At 38.3% G+C, this 15144-nt stretch overlaps 1 protein-coding gene across 5 annotated transcripts in view; it reads left to right on the top strand.

Annotated features, from left to right (window-relative positions):
• ESYT2 (extended synaptotagmin 2) overlaps window positions 1-15144 on the top strand; it is a 93453-nt gene that overhangs the window by 19651 nt on the left and 58658 nt on the right. For all 5 annotated transcript variants that reach the window (XM_082297812.1, XM_082297809.1, XM_082297813.1 and 2 more), the window contains exons 2-4: window positions 7251-7292; window positions 7879-8013; window positions 9796-9872. In XM_082297812.1, coding sequence (XP_082153938.1) covers window positions 7891-8013; window positions 9796-9872 — 200 coding nt within the window. In that variant the 5' untranslated portion in view covers window positions 7251-7292; window positions 7879-7890. The remainder of the gene's footprint in view (window positions 1-7250; window positions 7293-7878; window positions 8014-9795; window positions 9873-15144) is intronic.

Below are 15144 nucleotides of genomic sequence, written 5' to 3'. Positions count from 1 at the left end.
TGTCTCCCCAGTGCTGTTTGAGAAGCCTCTTCAGGTTGTGTCAAGTAGCAGAAGGGTCGTTTCCTCTGTGGGAGGAACAAACAGTTCACCTATTGCTGCTCCTTGTTTCTTCTGAGAGTGAGGGGGGTGATTGCTGGCTGGAATACCATGGGATTAAGCTATTAGCCCTGCTCAGCTGTTTTACCTAAAATGTCCTTAGGCCAGCCTGCTTTACCAACTGGAAAACACTGGAGTGAATAGCTGTTAAATTGAGCTTGAATATCACTATATGACACGATTTATTCTATCACGCTGGGCTTCTTTTAGTAACTTTCTCTGGCATTTTGAGTTACAAGTGCAGTGAGTTTAGACAAATTGTCAGCTATAATTCAAAAGATAATTTAATTTTAGTGTGTTTTGGTTTTTTGCCACACCTCCTGGCTTTAGGCTTAATGGTTAAATAACTGCTTATGTTTTACATTCAGGAAGTTTTAGAGCACTGATTTGGGCTTCTATCCTGAATTTCCTTCTGTGGTATGGTCTCCCTATCCACTGATGATGCATGAGGACACTATGAAAACTTACTGTGATTCCTTTACACATTTTTACATTTAAACTAGACAAATGTACTTTTAATAGAGAGGAGGATTTTTGTATGTAATTTTAGCTTTCCAAAATAAGCAGAAGGGATTGGCATCTAATAGAAAGGGTATTTGTGAAATAGCTGGAAAACTGCTCCAGAATACTTTGCTGCATTGTAACTGTATTGAGAAACTTGATTATATTGTGTGGCCTTAAAGTGACTGGTATATTTTCTTTAAGATTTACATCCAGAGCAACAAGTAATCAGTGCAAATGGAAGGAACTAAGCATAAATTAAGTGATGCTGAGTCAGTTAAGTATCTGTTAAACATAGCTATGATAATACATTATTTTTAATGTAGAGTATGCTGAGTTGGAAGTGACTCATCAGGATTGTTGAGTCCAGCTTCTGGCCCTATGCAGGACACCCCAAGAATCACACCATGTGCCTGAGAGCGTTGGGATTCTTACCTTTTAATCCTTGAATGTTAAAAGGAAGAAACCCAACATTTTGGGGGGTTTCGGGGCTTTTTATGTGTTGTTGTTCTTTGTTTTTTCTTTTTCTTTGAATCTAATCTGCTTTTATTGCTTCCTTTTCTTACATTGCTGTAATGTACAATTTGGGAGAAAGTGGTTGGTTTGTAGCAAATACAGTTTTCAGGTTTTGGAATGCTCTGGTCAATACCTGTAGTTTTGTACTTTCCATATAGTTGCTGGGGGGTTTTTATCTGAGTTCATGTGAATAATACTTAGGACCTATGTGTTAATCATAATCATCAAATAGATGTTAAATTTAACAAGGGTTGTCTGATAAATACCTTTAAGGATGGAGAAAGCTTTCAAAGATAATTTTTAAAAGAAAAATGTTTTACAGTGAGGGGATCAGTGAATAGCAACAGCTATTATGCAATTTATATTTAAAAGTAGATTATTAGTACCTGTAATTTGTGGTGAGAGCAATTCACCATTACTTAAAGAAGGGTGTTGTCTTTCCTTCTGAATTTCTTGTCAATGCTTGGTTTTAGTGACATTTATGTAGATAAGTGAAACTTCCTTTATGTGAATGAAGAATTGTATTTAAGCATTAGTTATTATTTGCACTTTGAAGCTTGTTTCATATTATTTGCTGATTGCTATTTGACTTTTCAAAATTTCCCACCAATCCTTAGTCCATGGCATTTGAGTGTTATAGTCATTATTCTGTGTCTAGCCTTGTTTCCTTAGAAATATGCAGGTGATAGTCTTGCTAGAAAACTGAGTCACTAATTTAGCCAGTATGAAGAGTGTATGTAGAGAGTTTGAAAAATAAAATAATTGTGGGTAAGAAGCATTTCTACTGTTGTTACTGTTGTTTTATTGTTAGTGATTTTCTTTGTCCCTTTTTTCTACTGTCTTCTAGGACAGAACAAAAAACTGCATTCCTTGGGCTCTTTCTGGTATTTTATTGATCATTACAAAAAACACTGTGTTCTGAATTGAGTTTTTGAAAGTGCAGGATCTGAGCATATCAGAAATAGGAAGGAAATCTGAAAGTTGGTTAGAGCTAAGCACAAGCAGTTGTGTGAGAAAGCCAAATCATGTCTTTTTAATGTGCAGAAACACATCTTTTGAGCACTTCCAAGTATTTTGCAAGGTAATGTTTAGTAATAGAACATTCCTGGAACATGTAATATTATGATGGTTTTGGTGTTGAACATGGTTGTTAGAGCATTTCTTGCAACAGTTCTCTCTTGTTATACTTTGCTTTAAATAATAAATTACTACACTGATGGTTGAAATGACGGTACTTGCCAAACCTGCATGAGCAATTTACTAACAGAAGCCAAGAGGAAAACGCTTTTAGTCTTTAACTGTCTTAGCTGAAATCTTGACTTCTGTCTCTTTCTGTCATGCTTGTCAATAGATTTTTATACAAGAATTAACAGATTTTGCTCATCAGTTAGTCTGATTCTTGCTTCTGGCCATAAAACGTTTGTGCAGTTGCTTCAATGCTGTTGTGTCAGTCCTGACTGATCCAGCGTACCAACTTCCATCCCTCAGGCTTTCTTCTGTTGTCTATGCATAAGATTGTGTTTGAAGTCAAAAACTCTTAAAGCGAAATATAACTTTGCCACTAATATTGTGGTCTCATATAGCAGGCTAAAAATATATGGGATTAGTAGATTGATAAATATTTTGTTCTTTGTTTTCAGACAACCTGGGTTTGTAGCATCTAAAGATTAAATAAAACTCAGCTTTTGATTCAAGGTTGACTTAACTGAAAATTTCACAGTCTTGAAAATGTAAGGTTCTCTGCTCTTTTTTGAGTGTCCAAACTGAATTGTATTAAAAGTGGAATGAGCTAGCAGAAAAGCAAGAATGGAAAAGGGATGAGAATCGGGAGTGGAAGATACTGAATTATTTGTTGCCTATTATCACATGCAACTGCAGGAGTAAACTAGGCTTATATAATTGGCTTAGTGCCAACTTGTTGTAGTCGCTAGGTTTAGTTTAGCAAGCTGCAGCTTTCCCGAGAGCTCAGTGGAGCTGCTTAGGGCAGTGCGACCCTGTCGCTATCCTGTAGTCCATTTCGGACGTCCCTGCGGTTTTGCTCTGGCAGCTATCAACCTTACAACCAGTGATGGCAAAGGAGGCGAGAAGGGTCTCTCTATAAGGTTTTAAGAGGATCTTTGAATAGTTACATCTTGTCCCAGCGATCCCCAGAGGCAGAGAGACCTCCTGATCCGAGCGCTGGAGGTTTTCTCGGGGGCTCAGGGGTGGTACATGGGCCCAGTTGGGGTACAGGAAGCAATAGGGAGGACCTGAGGGAGTGGCCAGGGCTAGGGGCAGGGGAACATGGCAGGGGGAACAATGTGAAAGGCATTTAATAAGTGAATCAGTGGGAAATACAGCACTACACCAGCTCATGTAACTGTAGGAGCATGATAGGTGTGGCACACTAAAGGACAAGTAATTATTAAATCTGTGGAAAAATTAAGAACCATGTCCTGTTAAGCAAGGTCTTAATAAAGACTATAGAGTAGATAAAATAAAAAATGAATAAATTAGCATACATGGCTAGATATTAGTATCTGTGGCCTCTTAGTTGTTTCCCAACCTATTTCAAGTGTTCCTGCATAATTTGGGACTGAATGTGAAGAGTGCTTGATAGGTGCAAGAGAGATGCTACCTCTTTTCCTCATTCCACAGCGGTGTACTGCATGTCGGCTGTGTGCGTGGTGCAGGAAACGTGGCCTGCGCCTTAGGAAGTTCATACTCTGAATCTGGGAAGTTGGATCACCCTGTGGAGGAAGGTGAATTTTATCTGGGCTGAGGTTATATTTAGAGCGGGAAGCCTCTCTCAGTCTAGTGTGTCTCTTCTGTTGAATGTCAACTGGATACTTGTACAGAAGACTAAAAATGAGTGGTGAACATGACAACTGTTATATCTTGCATTACTCACAGCAGACAGGTTTGCTTTTGGTATTTCCATGAATTTTCTTTCCCTTTCCTCATCTGTGTGTTTAATTGGTTGTTTCTATTTATTTTAGTTGGTTGCTGTTCATTGCAATGGCTGTAGAACCATAGAATTTAGGAAAAGACCTCTAAGATCGACTCCAACTATTAATCTGACACTGCTAGATCCACCACTAAACTGTCCCTAAATGCCGTAACTGCAAGACTTTTTTAATACATCCAGTAATGGTGACTCTGCCACTTGCCATGGCAGTCTGTTCCAATACTTGACAACCCTTTCCATGAAAAAATTTTTCTTATATCCGTTCTAAACCTCCCTGGTGCAACTCGAGGCTGTTTCCTCTTACCGTCTGTCTTTTTTACATGGGAGAAGAGAGCGACTCTCACCTGGCTACAACCTCCTTTCAGGAAGTTGTAGGGAGCAATAAGGTCTCCTCTGAGTTTCCTTTTCTCCAGGATAAACAACCCCAGCTGCTGTTTACCAGCACCTCCAGGTCCATTCCAGCAGGGCCAATTTCCAGCCACTCTGTCCCCAGCCTCTAGCACTACCTGGGATTGTTGTGACCTAAATGCAGGACCCGGCATTTGGCCTTGTGGAACCTCATACCATTGGCCTTGGCAATGTGTTCAGCCTGACCAGATCCCTCTGCAAACCCTTCCTGCCCTCCAGCAGATCAACACTCCCACGCAACTTGGTGTCACCTGCAAACTGACCGAGGGCTCAATCGATCCCTTCATTCAGATCATTGATACCAACAGTAGTGTCCCCAGTACTGAGCCCTGTGGAACATGCTTGTGAGCAGCCAGAGTTACAGCCATGGATGTAACTCTGTTTTCCACCACTCTCTGGGCCTGGCCATCCAGCCAGTTTTTTACCCAGCTAATTGTACACCAGTCCAAACCATGAGCAGCCAGTTTCTCCAGGAGGATGCTGTGGGAAAACATGTCAAAGGCTTCACGAAAGTCAGGGTCGACACATCCACAGCTGGTTCACGCTGTCATACCAGTAGATCAGCAGCATGATCTTTCCTGGCACCAAGGTCAGAGTGACAGGCCTGTAATTCCCCAGGCCACTGTGGATGGGGTTACATTTGCTGACCTCCAGTCACTTGGGACCTCCCCAGTTAGCCGGGACTGCTGGTAATGTTGGGGAAGTGGCTCTGTGAGCACTTCTGCCAGCTGCCCCAGGACCCTTTGGTGGATCTCTTCCAGCCACAGAGACCTGTGCTTGTCTCAGTAGTGTAGCAGGTTGCTGACTATTTCCTCTTGGATTACGGTGGTCTCCACTATGTGGAACAGCTCTGCAGTTCTCACCCTGTGAAACTGAACATCACTGATAGCTCTCCTAAGCAAATCAAAATGAACTTTGTTGATCCAACATCATGCACAAGTCATTACTGAGAATTGGCACCTTTTCTGTTTGCCGATTCAGAAGACAAATATAGACAAAGATTAAAATGTTATTTAATAGCATAGGGGTTAACAGTATTCATGCTTTCTGTTCCTTTAACGTTTTGACCATTGAGAGCAACTTGAGAACCCTGCAAGACAAAAAGTGAGTGTAAACTCTGTTCAGCTGTAATTTTGTGTACATACTTGTAACTGCTGGTGTTGCAAATGTTAAAAAAAAAAAATTCAGTATTTTTTGTTTGCAAAAAGCAGACACCACCCCCAGCCCTCTAAGTACAGAGCTCTGACATTCTACCCACCATAATTTTCTAGGAAATTAATTATAAATAAATAAAATAACATGGTTCCCAAATCATTCCATCTGTTATTAATAATTCTATTTTTAAAAACTTATTTAGTAAAATAAACCACATTTAATGTTTTTTCTTACAGCTAAACTGGTGCAAAAATGATTTTGCACCACTTGTAATAGTTTTGAGAGATACCTGATATACTTGAAAAACATAATTTGAAAAAGATGCTGAGAACTTCTCTTGGCAGTGGAAGATAGCAGCATTTGTAGTTCTTCAAGAATCTGTAGAAGCATAGGACTTACCTTTGTTATGGACCTGGGGATGTTGAAAAAGGAACAGACTGGAGAGATAACTGTGACATTATCGATTATGCTGCAGGGGCCAATCCTCCAGCATAGCAAAAACGCGGAGGTTTAGATGAAAGTAAAGACTGCTCTGAGGGTAGATTGAGTATATGAAGAATGTGTTAGTGCTGATTGTTAATTCAAGAACTGAATTAAAACTGAAAAAAATTGTTAGTGGGGCTTGCTATCAAATTCGTCTTGTTGAAAATACAGTTTAAAGAGTACGTCTGTCACTGACTGTTCTCATCTGGGATATACATAATAAAAATAACTGCTTTTGGAGCCAGTGGTACAATCTGTTGTGCTATGAAGAGATTAAGACTTCGCAATTCAGTTAAGTAGAGACAGTGCTTCACGAAAGTCATTATATGTAGGTCATGGTTTTTTAGTCTGTTCAAAGGCTCTTTGTGCTTGGGAGGTGTGATCTGCATCTTGTCCTACAGCCTGTGAGTCTCTAAAGAAATGCTTGTTAGCTCTGCTTCTTCAGGGCTTTATTTTTGTTCGGTGGTGATTTTTGGTTGGGTTTTTTGTGTATGTGTGTGTGTAAAATGTACAGCTACTAACTGTGCACTCCTTCTATGTCTGGAAAACTGTGTCTGTTCTTCCAGCATTTAATTGATGTTTTCGTATTGCCTTGGGTGTTTTCTGCCCCGTGTATGAACTGTCATACTGTCTCTGACTAGTTTCTGTAGTTGTTTAAGAAAAGAAGTCACTATAAGTGTCTTTCGAAGGCTTTTGGCCAAACTTAAATCCATATTCCTGAGCTTCAACTTCACTGACTAAATATTTATAGCCATGGTTTATTGATATTGAAAAAGATTTGGCATGAATGAAAGGAAGTAGAAGTGCAGGCAGTTAGGACTCTGTCACGTGTGTTGTGTTAATATTGGTTGACACAAGATGTCTTGGCTGTGCTTGTTTTTTAGTTTGTTTATGGTGTTACAGCAACACTTCACTCCAGATGCTACTATTAGAAACCAGTCCAAGCATATATTTATATAGCTCAGAAATGAGTTCATGTTTTTATCTGCTTGTATGCTGATTCTCTTGTCAAGAATGTTAACTGTTCAATATGTTGTCCACTGTCTAGGGAGATCCCTAAGCTTTCTGGTATTATAAATGACTGGACACAATTATTTCATATTTGAATTAATTGTTTGTTTTGTGTTTTGTTTTGATTTTTTAGGTACATTTTCCAGACACTGAGAGAGCAGAATGGCTCAACAAGGTAAGGAGAAACATTGATCCCAAATGGGAAGGAGCAGGAGGGAAAGCTGAGATTAAAATAAAAGGTGAGGCAAGAGCCTGAGAACAGAGTAGTTTTAGCATTATGCTTTATACACTTGAAGTCTCTGGTTGTTGATCCAGTTAGTCACAAGAAAGATTAAATTTAGTTTCATGGTCCTGAAGTTGTGAGTTTTGTAATGATTTTAAGTGGCACTACAGTAATGACAGCTGTAATTGTGTGGAAGTCATAGCAGCTGTAAACACAATCTTTAATTTTCTACTTGTCTGGGATACTTTCCAGTTACTGTAGGTTCCTGACCTATAATCTAAAAATAAATGAAATTTATGGTTTTGATTTGTGTGTGTGATAATTTAAGATATAAATCTACGTAGCTTGCTTTTTAAAAAATATCTTTCATCAAAGAGCATAGAAGAACATGAGTTAATTAGAAAATAGTAAGAAAAAAAGCAATATAGAATCTTACGATAGAAAATTTAGATGCAGTGAAGTTCTGACTTTTTACATTTATAACTTATGCATGTATTTAAGAACTGTACTTCCATGTAGATTTTCTTTTCCTCCTTAGACTGTAAAACAGATGTGGCCTTTTATTTGTCAATTCATTGAGAAACTCTTCCGAGAGACCATAGAACCAGCAGTAAGAGGCGCAAACAACCACCTCAGTACCTTCAGTTTTACGAAGATTGATATTGGTCATCAGGTCAGTGTCCAAGGAAGTTTTTTTAAGAGATCCTGTTTTACATACCATTTTCATGTAGTCTGTTCAAATCTACACAGAAATATTTCTCAGTGACACTTGCTCATAAGCCTGATTCTGGTTTCTGTTGTAACAATAAACTAAAAATGTGTGGGTTTTTTAGCAGAGGCTTTACTATCTTTTGTGGGATCTATGCCTCAGAAACTTGACTGAGAATTTGGAGAGGACTCCAAGTGTAGTAATGCCTTGTCACATGAAGAGTTCACAGCAATGTGATTTTAATATTGTTTATGTAATGCTTTACGTTAAGTGAGCAGGGACCATTATCCTTTTGCCAGATGATCCAAGTGTAGTTTTCTTGTAACAGATGCACTTCTAATCATGTTATGTGTGGCGTCAATGGCAAGGCTGCTGGCTTGGCTTTCCAAAGGACTGCATATAGCACAGCATTAAGGAGCATACAGATGTTTGTCTTCTGTTTCATCCCATGGAAGAAGGGGTTGCACATGCTTGCAGAAGAGCCTGTTTGACCAATGCAAGCTGAGCTCCCTCTGCTTGCAATGAGTTCAGCGCTACTTAATCTTCTCTGCATCAACCAGAACTTTACTGCTTTGAGATGCAGTTTAACAGCTTTTGTTTGAAGTTGCCTTTCGTGTTCCTATTGTGTGTGTCATAAATAGAATTTCAAGTAAGGATTTAAAAATCAACACCTCCACACACCCCCAAATGTTAGGAAACCTGAAATTAATTTCAGGTGTGATAGAGGGGAATCGTTTTTCTCTTTGTGACTCTGTTTCATGTAGGTTACAATTCATTATGCTTTACTGCACCTTTTGTGTGTTGGATTTATTATTTTTTTAAATTGTAAATCCTTTCACACAAGGCCTCTGTCCTGCCCTAGATGTAGTTGTATTACAGACTGTAGCATTCCTTTTAAGCCATACTAATTTTAAGTAGGTTTTAGATTAGCGCCCAGACCTCTGTATGGTTCTGAAGTTGGATTGAGTAATCTTTGACATGACAAACAGCTATTCTTACTTTATACTGCAGCCTTGATTGAGTGGATTGAGCTGCACAGCCCCAAGACAGCAGTGAGATTTTGGTTTTACGTAAATTATCAAAAAGGTGTAAAAAGAAATACGACAATTTTTCCAGAACGAAAAACTCAAAAGTGAGGTTGTTGGTCATCCTCTCCTGCCTAGTGTTTGATGAATGTTTGAGGCTTCAGAGTGTGTGGTTGATACATGTTAGTTCTGTATGAGGAAGGGAGAGAGGCGAGAGTGTCAACACAATGATTTAGAGAGAGAGAGCACAGAGGGGTTGACACAACTTTTTTTGGGAGTTATGGATTCTTTTCCATCTATCGTCACTAAATTCTACTTGAGGCAACTACCTTTTTGTGAATTAAATTTAACTTGTTGTTGTAGTTGCACAGAAAAGAATGCTTTAGGAGTGTTACACATACACCTGTACAGAAAAATCGGATATTTATGCAGGGGCGAGGGAAAGCGTGATTTTTAAATATTTTATAAATCTTGAAGTTTAGTGGTCTATACCCAGGGTAATTGCCAGAAGGATTGTGGTTAAGTGGATCCCAGAAAGGTAATTTTTACTCTTGAAATAAGAATTCAAACTAAATTGATAGCTTTACTTCACACCTTTTAATGTTTATAGTAGATTCTTAACTTCAGGCCTGAATGTGCCTGTCTTTGCCTTTATTTCAAACTTAAGAGTTTAATATACTTCTGTAGAAGAATCCAACTTTTACTTGCTTCATTGTTCCAGCCTCTGAGGATAAATGGTGTAAAAGTGTACACTGAAAATGTGGACAAAAGGCAGATCATTTTGGATCTTCAAATCAGGTAAACTTTATTACCATATTTCAGTGGGGTCTATGCTTTATAATATGCACATTGTTTGATTTGCCAGTTATGTTGGCCTGAAAGGAGAATTGCTTCATTATGCAAATGTAGTTAGTTCTAATTGTGTATGAATGCAGGAAGAAACTGCATGCTGTAAATAGCATTTATCTGAGGGAAAGGGAATATCAACTCTGTTTGGTTTCATTATTAAAGTAGTGTTTGTTAATAAAGAAATACTTTCCAAAGATAAAGCACTATTTTCGATTTTTTTTCCTTAACGTACTAATACTTTGCCATTAAATTTAGTCTGAAATCTAAGATGTAAGATTTTTTGGGTTTTTTACTTTTCTCAGTTACTTAGATTCTTTTTATAAACATAGTATTAGAAAAAATTAATGATAGCAACAGAAGTATTTGTGCTTACTTTACTCAGAGTACTGTAAAATGTCAGAATGATTGTGCTTCATCGCTTCACGTTTCTTTGCCATTTCATCCTAGCTCCTTTTATATAGGTTTTTCAGTAGGTCTACCCTACGTTTAACCAAGTCATTCTCAACACAATCTGCAGCTGCAGAGCTTTTTGGAAGTTCAGTCAGTGAACCCAGAAATGTTTTTATAATTGACCATCATAGGTCTGTGTTACAGTGAGTATTTTTGCCTGTTCATGGGTTATGGAGAGGCCAAATTTGTCAGTCATTGGCAGTCGAGCAAAGAGCAGCCTTCTGTGTTCCTCACTGCTTCCCTGGCAGTAGCCAGAAGGGTCATTGGGCATCTCAGCTTCAGAGTTATTTCCAAAATTTGAATGTGGTTATTCTTAATTTTGAATTATTTTTTTAAAGCTCTGCTATGCTGAAGCCTCTGGTGCTTTGGCAGAGCTGGTCAGGCCCCAAAATGACGAGAGAAAATCCTGCTCTCTCCTTCCCTGGGTTCCAGAGCAGGTGGGGGCTACACCTGTGAGCAGAGCCCAGTCTTTAGTTAACTGAATCACTTTATTTCTCTAGGAAAAAGACAGCTATCCAAACCAGGGATTGGTGTTCCTGGACAAAATACAACAGGATTAACTCTTGAGAGCTTATTTCACTGGATGAATGTGTTAGCCCTAATGGAGAAATTTCCTTCAGTTTTCTTTGTTGGCACTTTTGACAGCAGCTGTGAGAGCAGCCTCACCTCTGCAGATATAAGCCCTCAGGAAAACAATTTTGTCTGACCACAAACAGACCATAGAAATTGTTTTTGAGAAGTTGTTTCTGTTCCAAGACCACTTCTTCCCTTTAAAGCAGAACTATTCACAGGAAGACAAGAGTAAATATAGTATTTTTATTTTTTTTTGTTTCTGCTCATCCTCATGAAGTAGGTAAAAGTAAAAAGGCCAGTAGATTTGTACAAAAATTTCAGGAATAATGTCCTGTTATGTAGACCTGAAGGAGATCTCTACCCATATGTCTCGCTTGCAGCCTACTTAGAGAAGTGGTAGACTGTAGATACAAAAATGCTGCTAGCAAGGATTTTCTTGCTATTTTCTAAGTCCATGAGAGACTTTTCTCTCTCACAGAAGAGGTAGCAGAGTTATGTAAACAATCAAACCACCTGCAACCTTGAAAAGTCTTGTTTATGATATAGTAGAAAAATATTTTGACAATGGATGTTTTAGGATTTTAGCCAATCACCCCAAGGGGTGGCTGATCCCTTGTCCAATTAGACTATGAAGAAAAAAGTCTATAAAAGAGTTTGTAAAATAATTAAATAACTCAATCTTGCTGCACAATTCCTGCCTGCTGGATCTTCTCTCCTCCTCCTCCCTATGGCTGCGGGATGCGGTGATATACCCTAGGGCCCAGGCCTGTGGTAATAGTAGACAGCTGCAATAGAATCCAATCTAAAAGGCTGAAAGAAATTCCCTGAAGTGGTTTAAATAACAATAATAGTGCTGGGTCAGCTGGGTGCTTGTTGAGCCCAACAGCCTGTCCCTACTGCCAGTGGCATAGGCTTCCAGGAAGAAAATGGAAACGAGAGCTATGGAGTGACTATCACAGCTTCTAGGAATTAAGGCTTAGACAAAACCATCATCAAAGGAAGTCCTGTTTCATATTTAAGACTTGTCCTTGGCACCTCATTTGGAAAGGGCTCTTTTTCAAAAGCTTCTATATGCAAGTTTAAGAAAGAGCCCCCCTGGCCCCCAATATCAGTTGTTGTTGTTATTTGCTTTTTAACAGTTTCGTTTATAGGTCCTCTGAGGGTCTTATCACTGGGATTGTCTCAGTAGTAACAGGAAGAATAAGTGTCTCTCGGTACATTTAAATATGGAGTCAAATACAGATACCAACCCTAAATTGTCTTACATTGCAGTCTTGCAAGATTATAAAGAACAGTCTTGCTGCTGGAGAAAAGTCCATCCTTTGGAATATTTACCCCTGTAGATTTTAATCTCCAGTTAAATTAGTTCATTATAATTTTAATTTATTTCTAAGTTTAAAGTTAGGAGCTTTCTATAAACCCTTCATTCCCTAAATACAGTTGAGAAGGAAAACAACCTCTTTCAACATTCATAAGAATAGTTGTAGGAAGCCAAGCCCTGTGGGGTGTGTGGTGAGGGAAGGAAGGAAAGATTTGATTTTATTTATATTTTTTTTCTGTTTAAAGTACATTAATTCTTTTAAGAATCCCCTTTTATCCTGCAGTTTCACTATTGTGGCTTCTTTTAGCCTTTCTACTGTCAGTTGTTTGTGGTGGGGTGTGTGCATTTGCTTTTGGACCTTCCACAGTACATTTAAGTAGTTTCAATGTGTCTCTGAAACTCTAGAGTATTTTTTTGCATCATCCTTGAGGGTTTTTTTTTTTTGTCTGCTTTTAATTTTAATTGCAAAAGGAGTGTGTTTTGGTTTAGTTTCTGTTGTTTCTGCAAGGATACTGAGTGCATTATGATCATTGCTTCAGACTATTTTTCAGAACCCTTCGGGACAGGTTTTGTGCATCTCAGGATCCAATTAAGAACTTCACTCTAAGTAGCTTGAATAGCTAATCCACAAAGCACTCACTGGAGACTGTATTTAAAGGTTCCGTTTGAGGACCGTATTTGTGAAGGGAGTGCTTTACCTTTCTCTTACTGTGGAGTTTATGTTAAAAAAATTATCAAAAGTCATGTTACAGTTTAAAAGTCTAGTTCTTGATGACAAATACGGGCAACGGAAAAATTTCAACTATTTGAGCAAATGAAGATAAAAATCTAAATAAATTGTTAATAAAAAGGAGTCTTACAGTTGCTAAAGTGCATGAATGTAGTAGATACTTGGTGGAAGTTAAAGGTTATGGATCAACAGAAAACAAGATAAACTCAGTTTAAATGGGAACTGTAGCAAAGAAAGCAAAAAAGATTGAGAGATTGAAGAAGTAATTATTAGTAACCTGAGTTTTTTCAGCTTCTTATGACACAAAAAAATTGATGCACTGAAAGAGTTTTAGGCTGCAGATTGAAACACATGGCAGATTTTTTCAGATGTGGAATACTTGAATGGGGAAACTCACTACATTGTACTGCCAGAAGGCAGTTGAAAAATAGGGTCTAAAGACCTTCTACAAACAATTAAGATAGTCCAGTGTACAGAACCACATATCTCTGTTATATAGGAAATATTTTTGTCCTAACCTTTTATTTTCTGTTCTTTTTCTTCTGGATATCTTCCATGGGCTACAATGACCACATGCAGTACATTGCACTTTTCTTCTTATTCAGTACAGCTGCTGTTAATATTCTTGCAAGAGTGTCCTCATTAAACTGTAATCTATCTCAGTGTTCCGTACCTTAAAGGGATCATAAATATTTCTGGGATATTATGATCTGAATGTACAGAATTTGCTTACTAAATGATCTTTCAAGTTGTATGGTATATTACAGTGGAATTGCGTAGGCATCGACTGTTAATGGACTCAGCCAAATATCTTAGGGGATAACACCATATTTAGCTTTATTATGAAGTTAAATTTTGTTGACTTAGTCCCCTCAAATGCAGTTTGTTACTATTTTTACTGCAGTTTGTCATCATGTTGTTATGGATTTTCAAACAAGTATATTGCTTCCCTGGTCTTCATAACTCAAATAGTTCTGATGCTGCGGAGTGTTGAGATTGAGGTTTCAGTTGCAGGTTTTAATTGACCTTGCTTCTCTGTGTCATGTTGTTATGCAACTATATATAAATATGTGGGAGTGTATTTATATATATCCCTACTATGTCTATATATAGTTAGATGGCTTAAAAATAGAAATTACATCGTTTTAAATTGTGTATTAGAAGTTATGCACCTATTTTTAAACTGTACAGTCACACTACATTCTTTCCAAGGAAAGCAACTGTCACCTTCCTTTGACATAGACCCCATCATGTTGTTGTCTTCCAGTTCCCCAAACTGGCCATTGAACAAAAAGGATTCTGCATAGTGTTATCTTTTCAATAGTCAAAAATAAATTCCAGTGATGGATGTTTACAGGAAAGTCTTGGTGCTATTGTTTATTTCTGTTTAAGGGATTGATAAGATTTGCATTTGTTGAATTCCGAAAGACAGCACCGCCACACACAGAGTAGAGGAGGTTACAGATCATTTGGATAATGGATATGTGGAATGCAGGAGCTCTCATCTTTGTTTTCTTTTGCTAGTACCTTGTGGCCATCAGATTCAGGGGGAGGAACAGCAATCCTGCTGTTCTGCTCTTATTGTGCGAGTAATTTATTTTATATTGACTTGAGCCTAGAATGGCTGATGAAGAGAGGAATTCCATTTTGTTCACAATTCCCCAAACATTTTTGTAATAACATCCCTTCATACTCCCAAACACAGCTAACAGTGTTTCACTGTACAGGCCAGGTCTGAGGAACTAATGTGCAGAAAACTGGGCTCTGCTGCAGAGTCTGGAACAGGATGCCCTGCAGAGGAAACATTTTGCCTCTCCTTCCAGCAGTGTCTGGCTTTAATCTGCCTCATCTCCATCCCACTTGGTTCCTTCTTCCATTTTCTTTACCTAGGCAGTCTGTTCAGAAAGCTCTTCAGATTTCATTTGTCCTTCTGTTACAGCCTCTATCTACTTAGCCAATGTCCTCATCCAGCTCACCTCTCCCTATCTGGAGCATGGTATTCAACCTGTTGGGTTTTGCTTTTAGCTCTCATTCTGTACAATCATTGACCAATTCCTTACTAAATCAGAGTCTCAAGCTTTCTTTCTGAACTCCTTGTTGACTCTCAAAATTTGTTGGTTTTCAGAACCAGTGTGTCTCACAGCAGT

This window comes from Coloeus monedula, assembly GCF_965178545.1.
Source record: "Coloeus monedula genome assembly, chromosome: 1".
Taxonomy (NCBI): Eukaryota; Metazoa; Chordata; class Aves; order Passeriformes; family Corvidae; genus Coloeus; species Coloeus monedula.
Note: the sequence above shows the minus strand (reverse complement) of the source record. Positions and strands in the feature narration are given on the sequence as shown.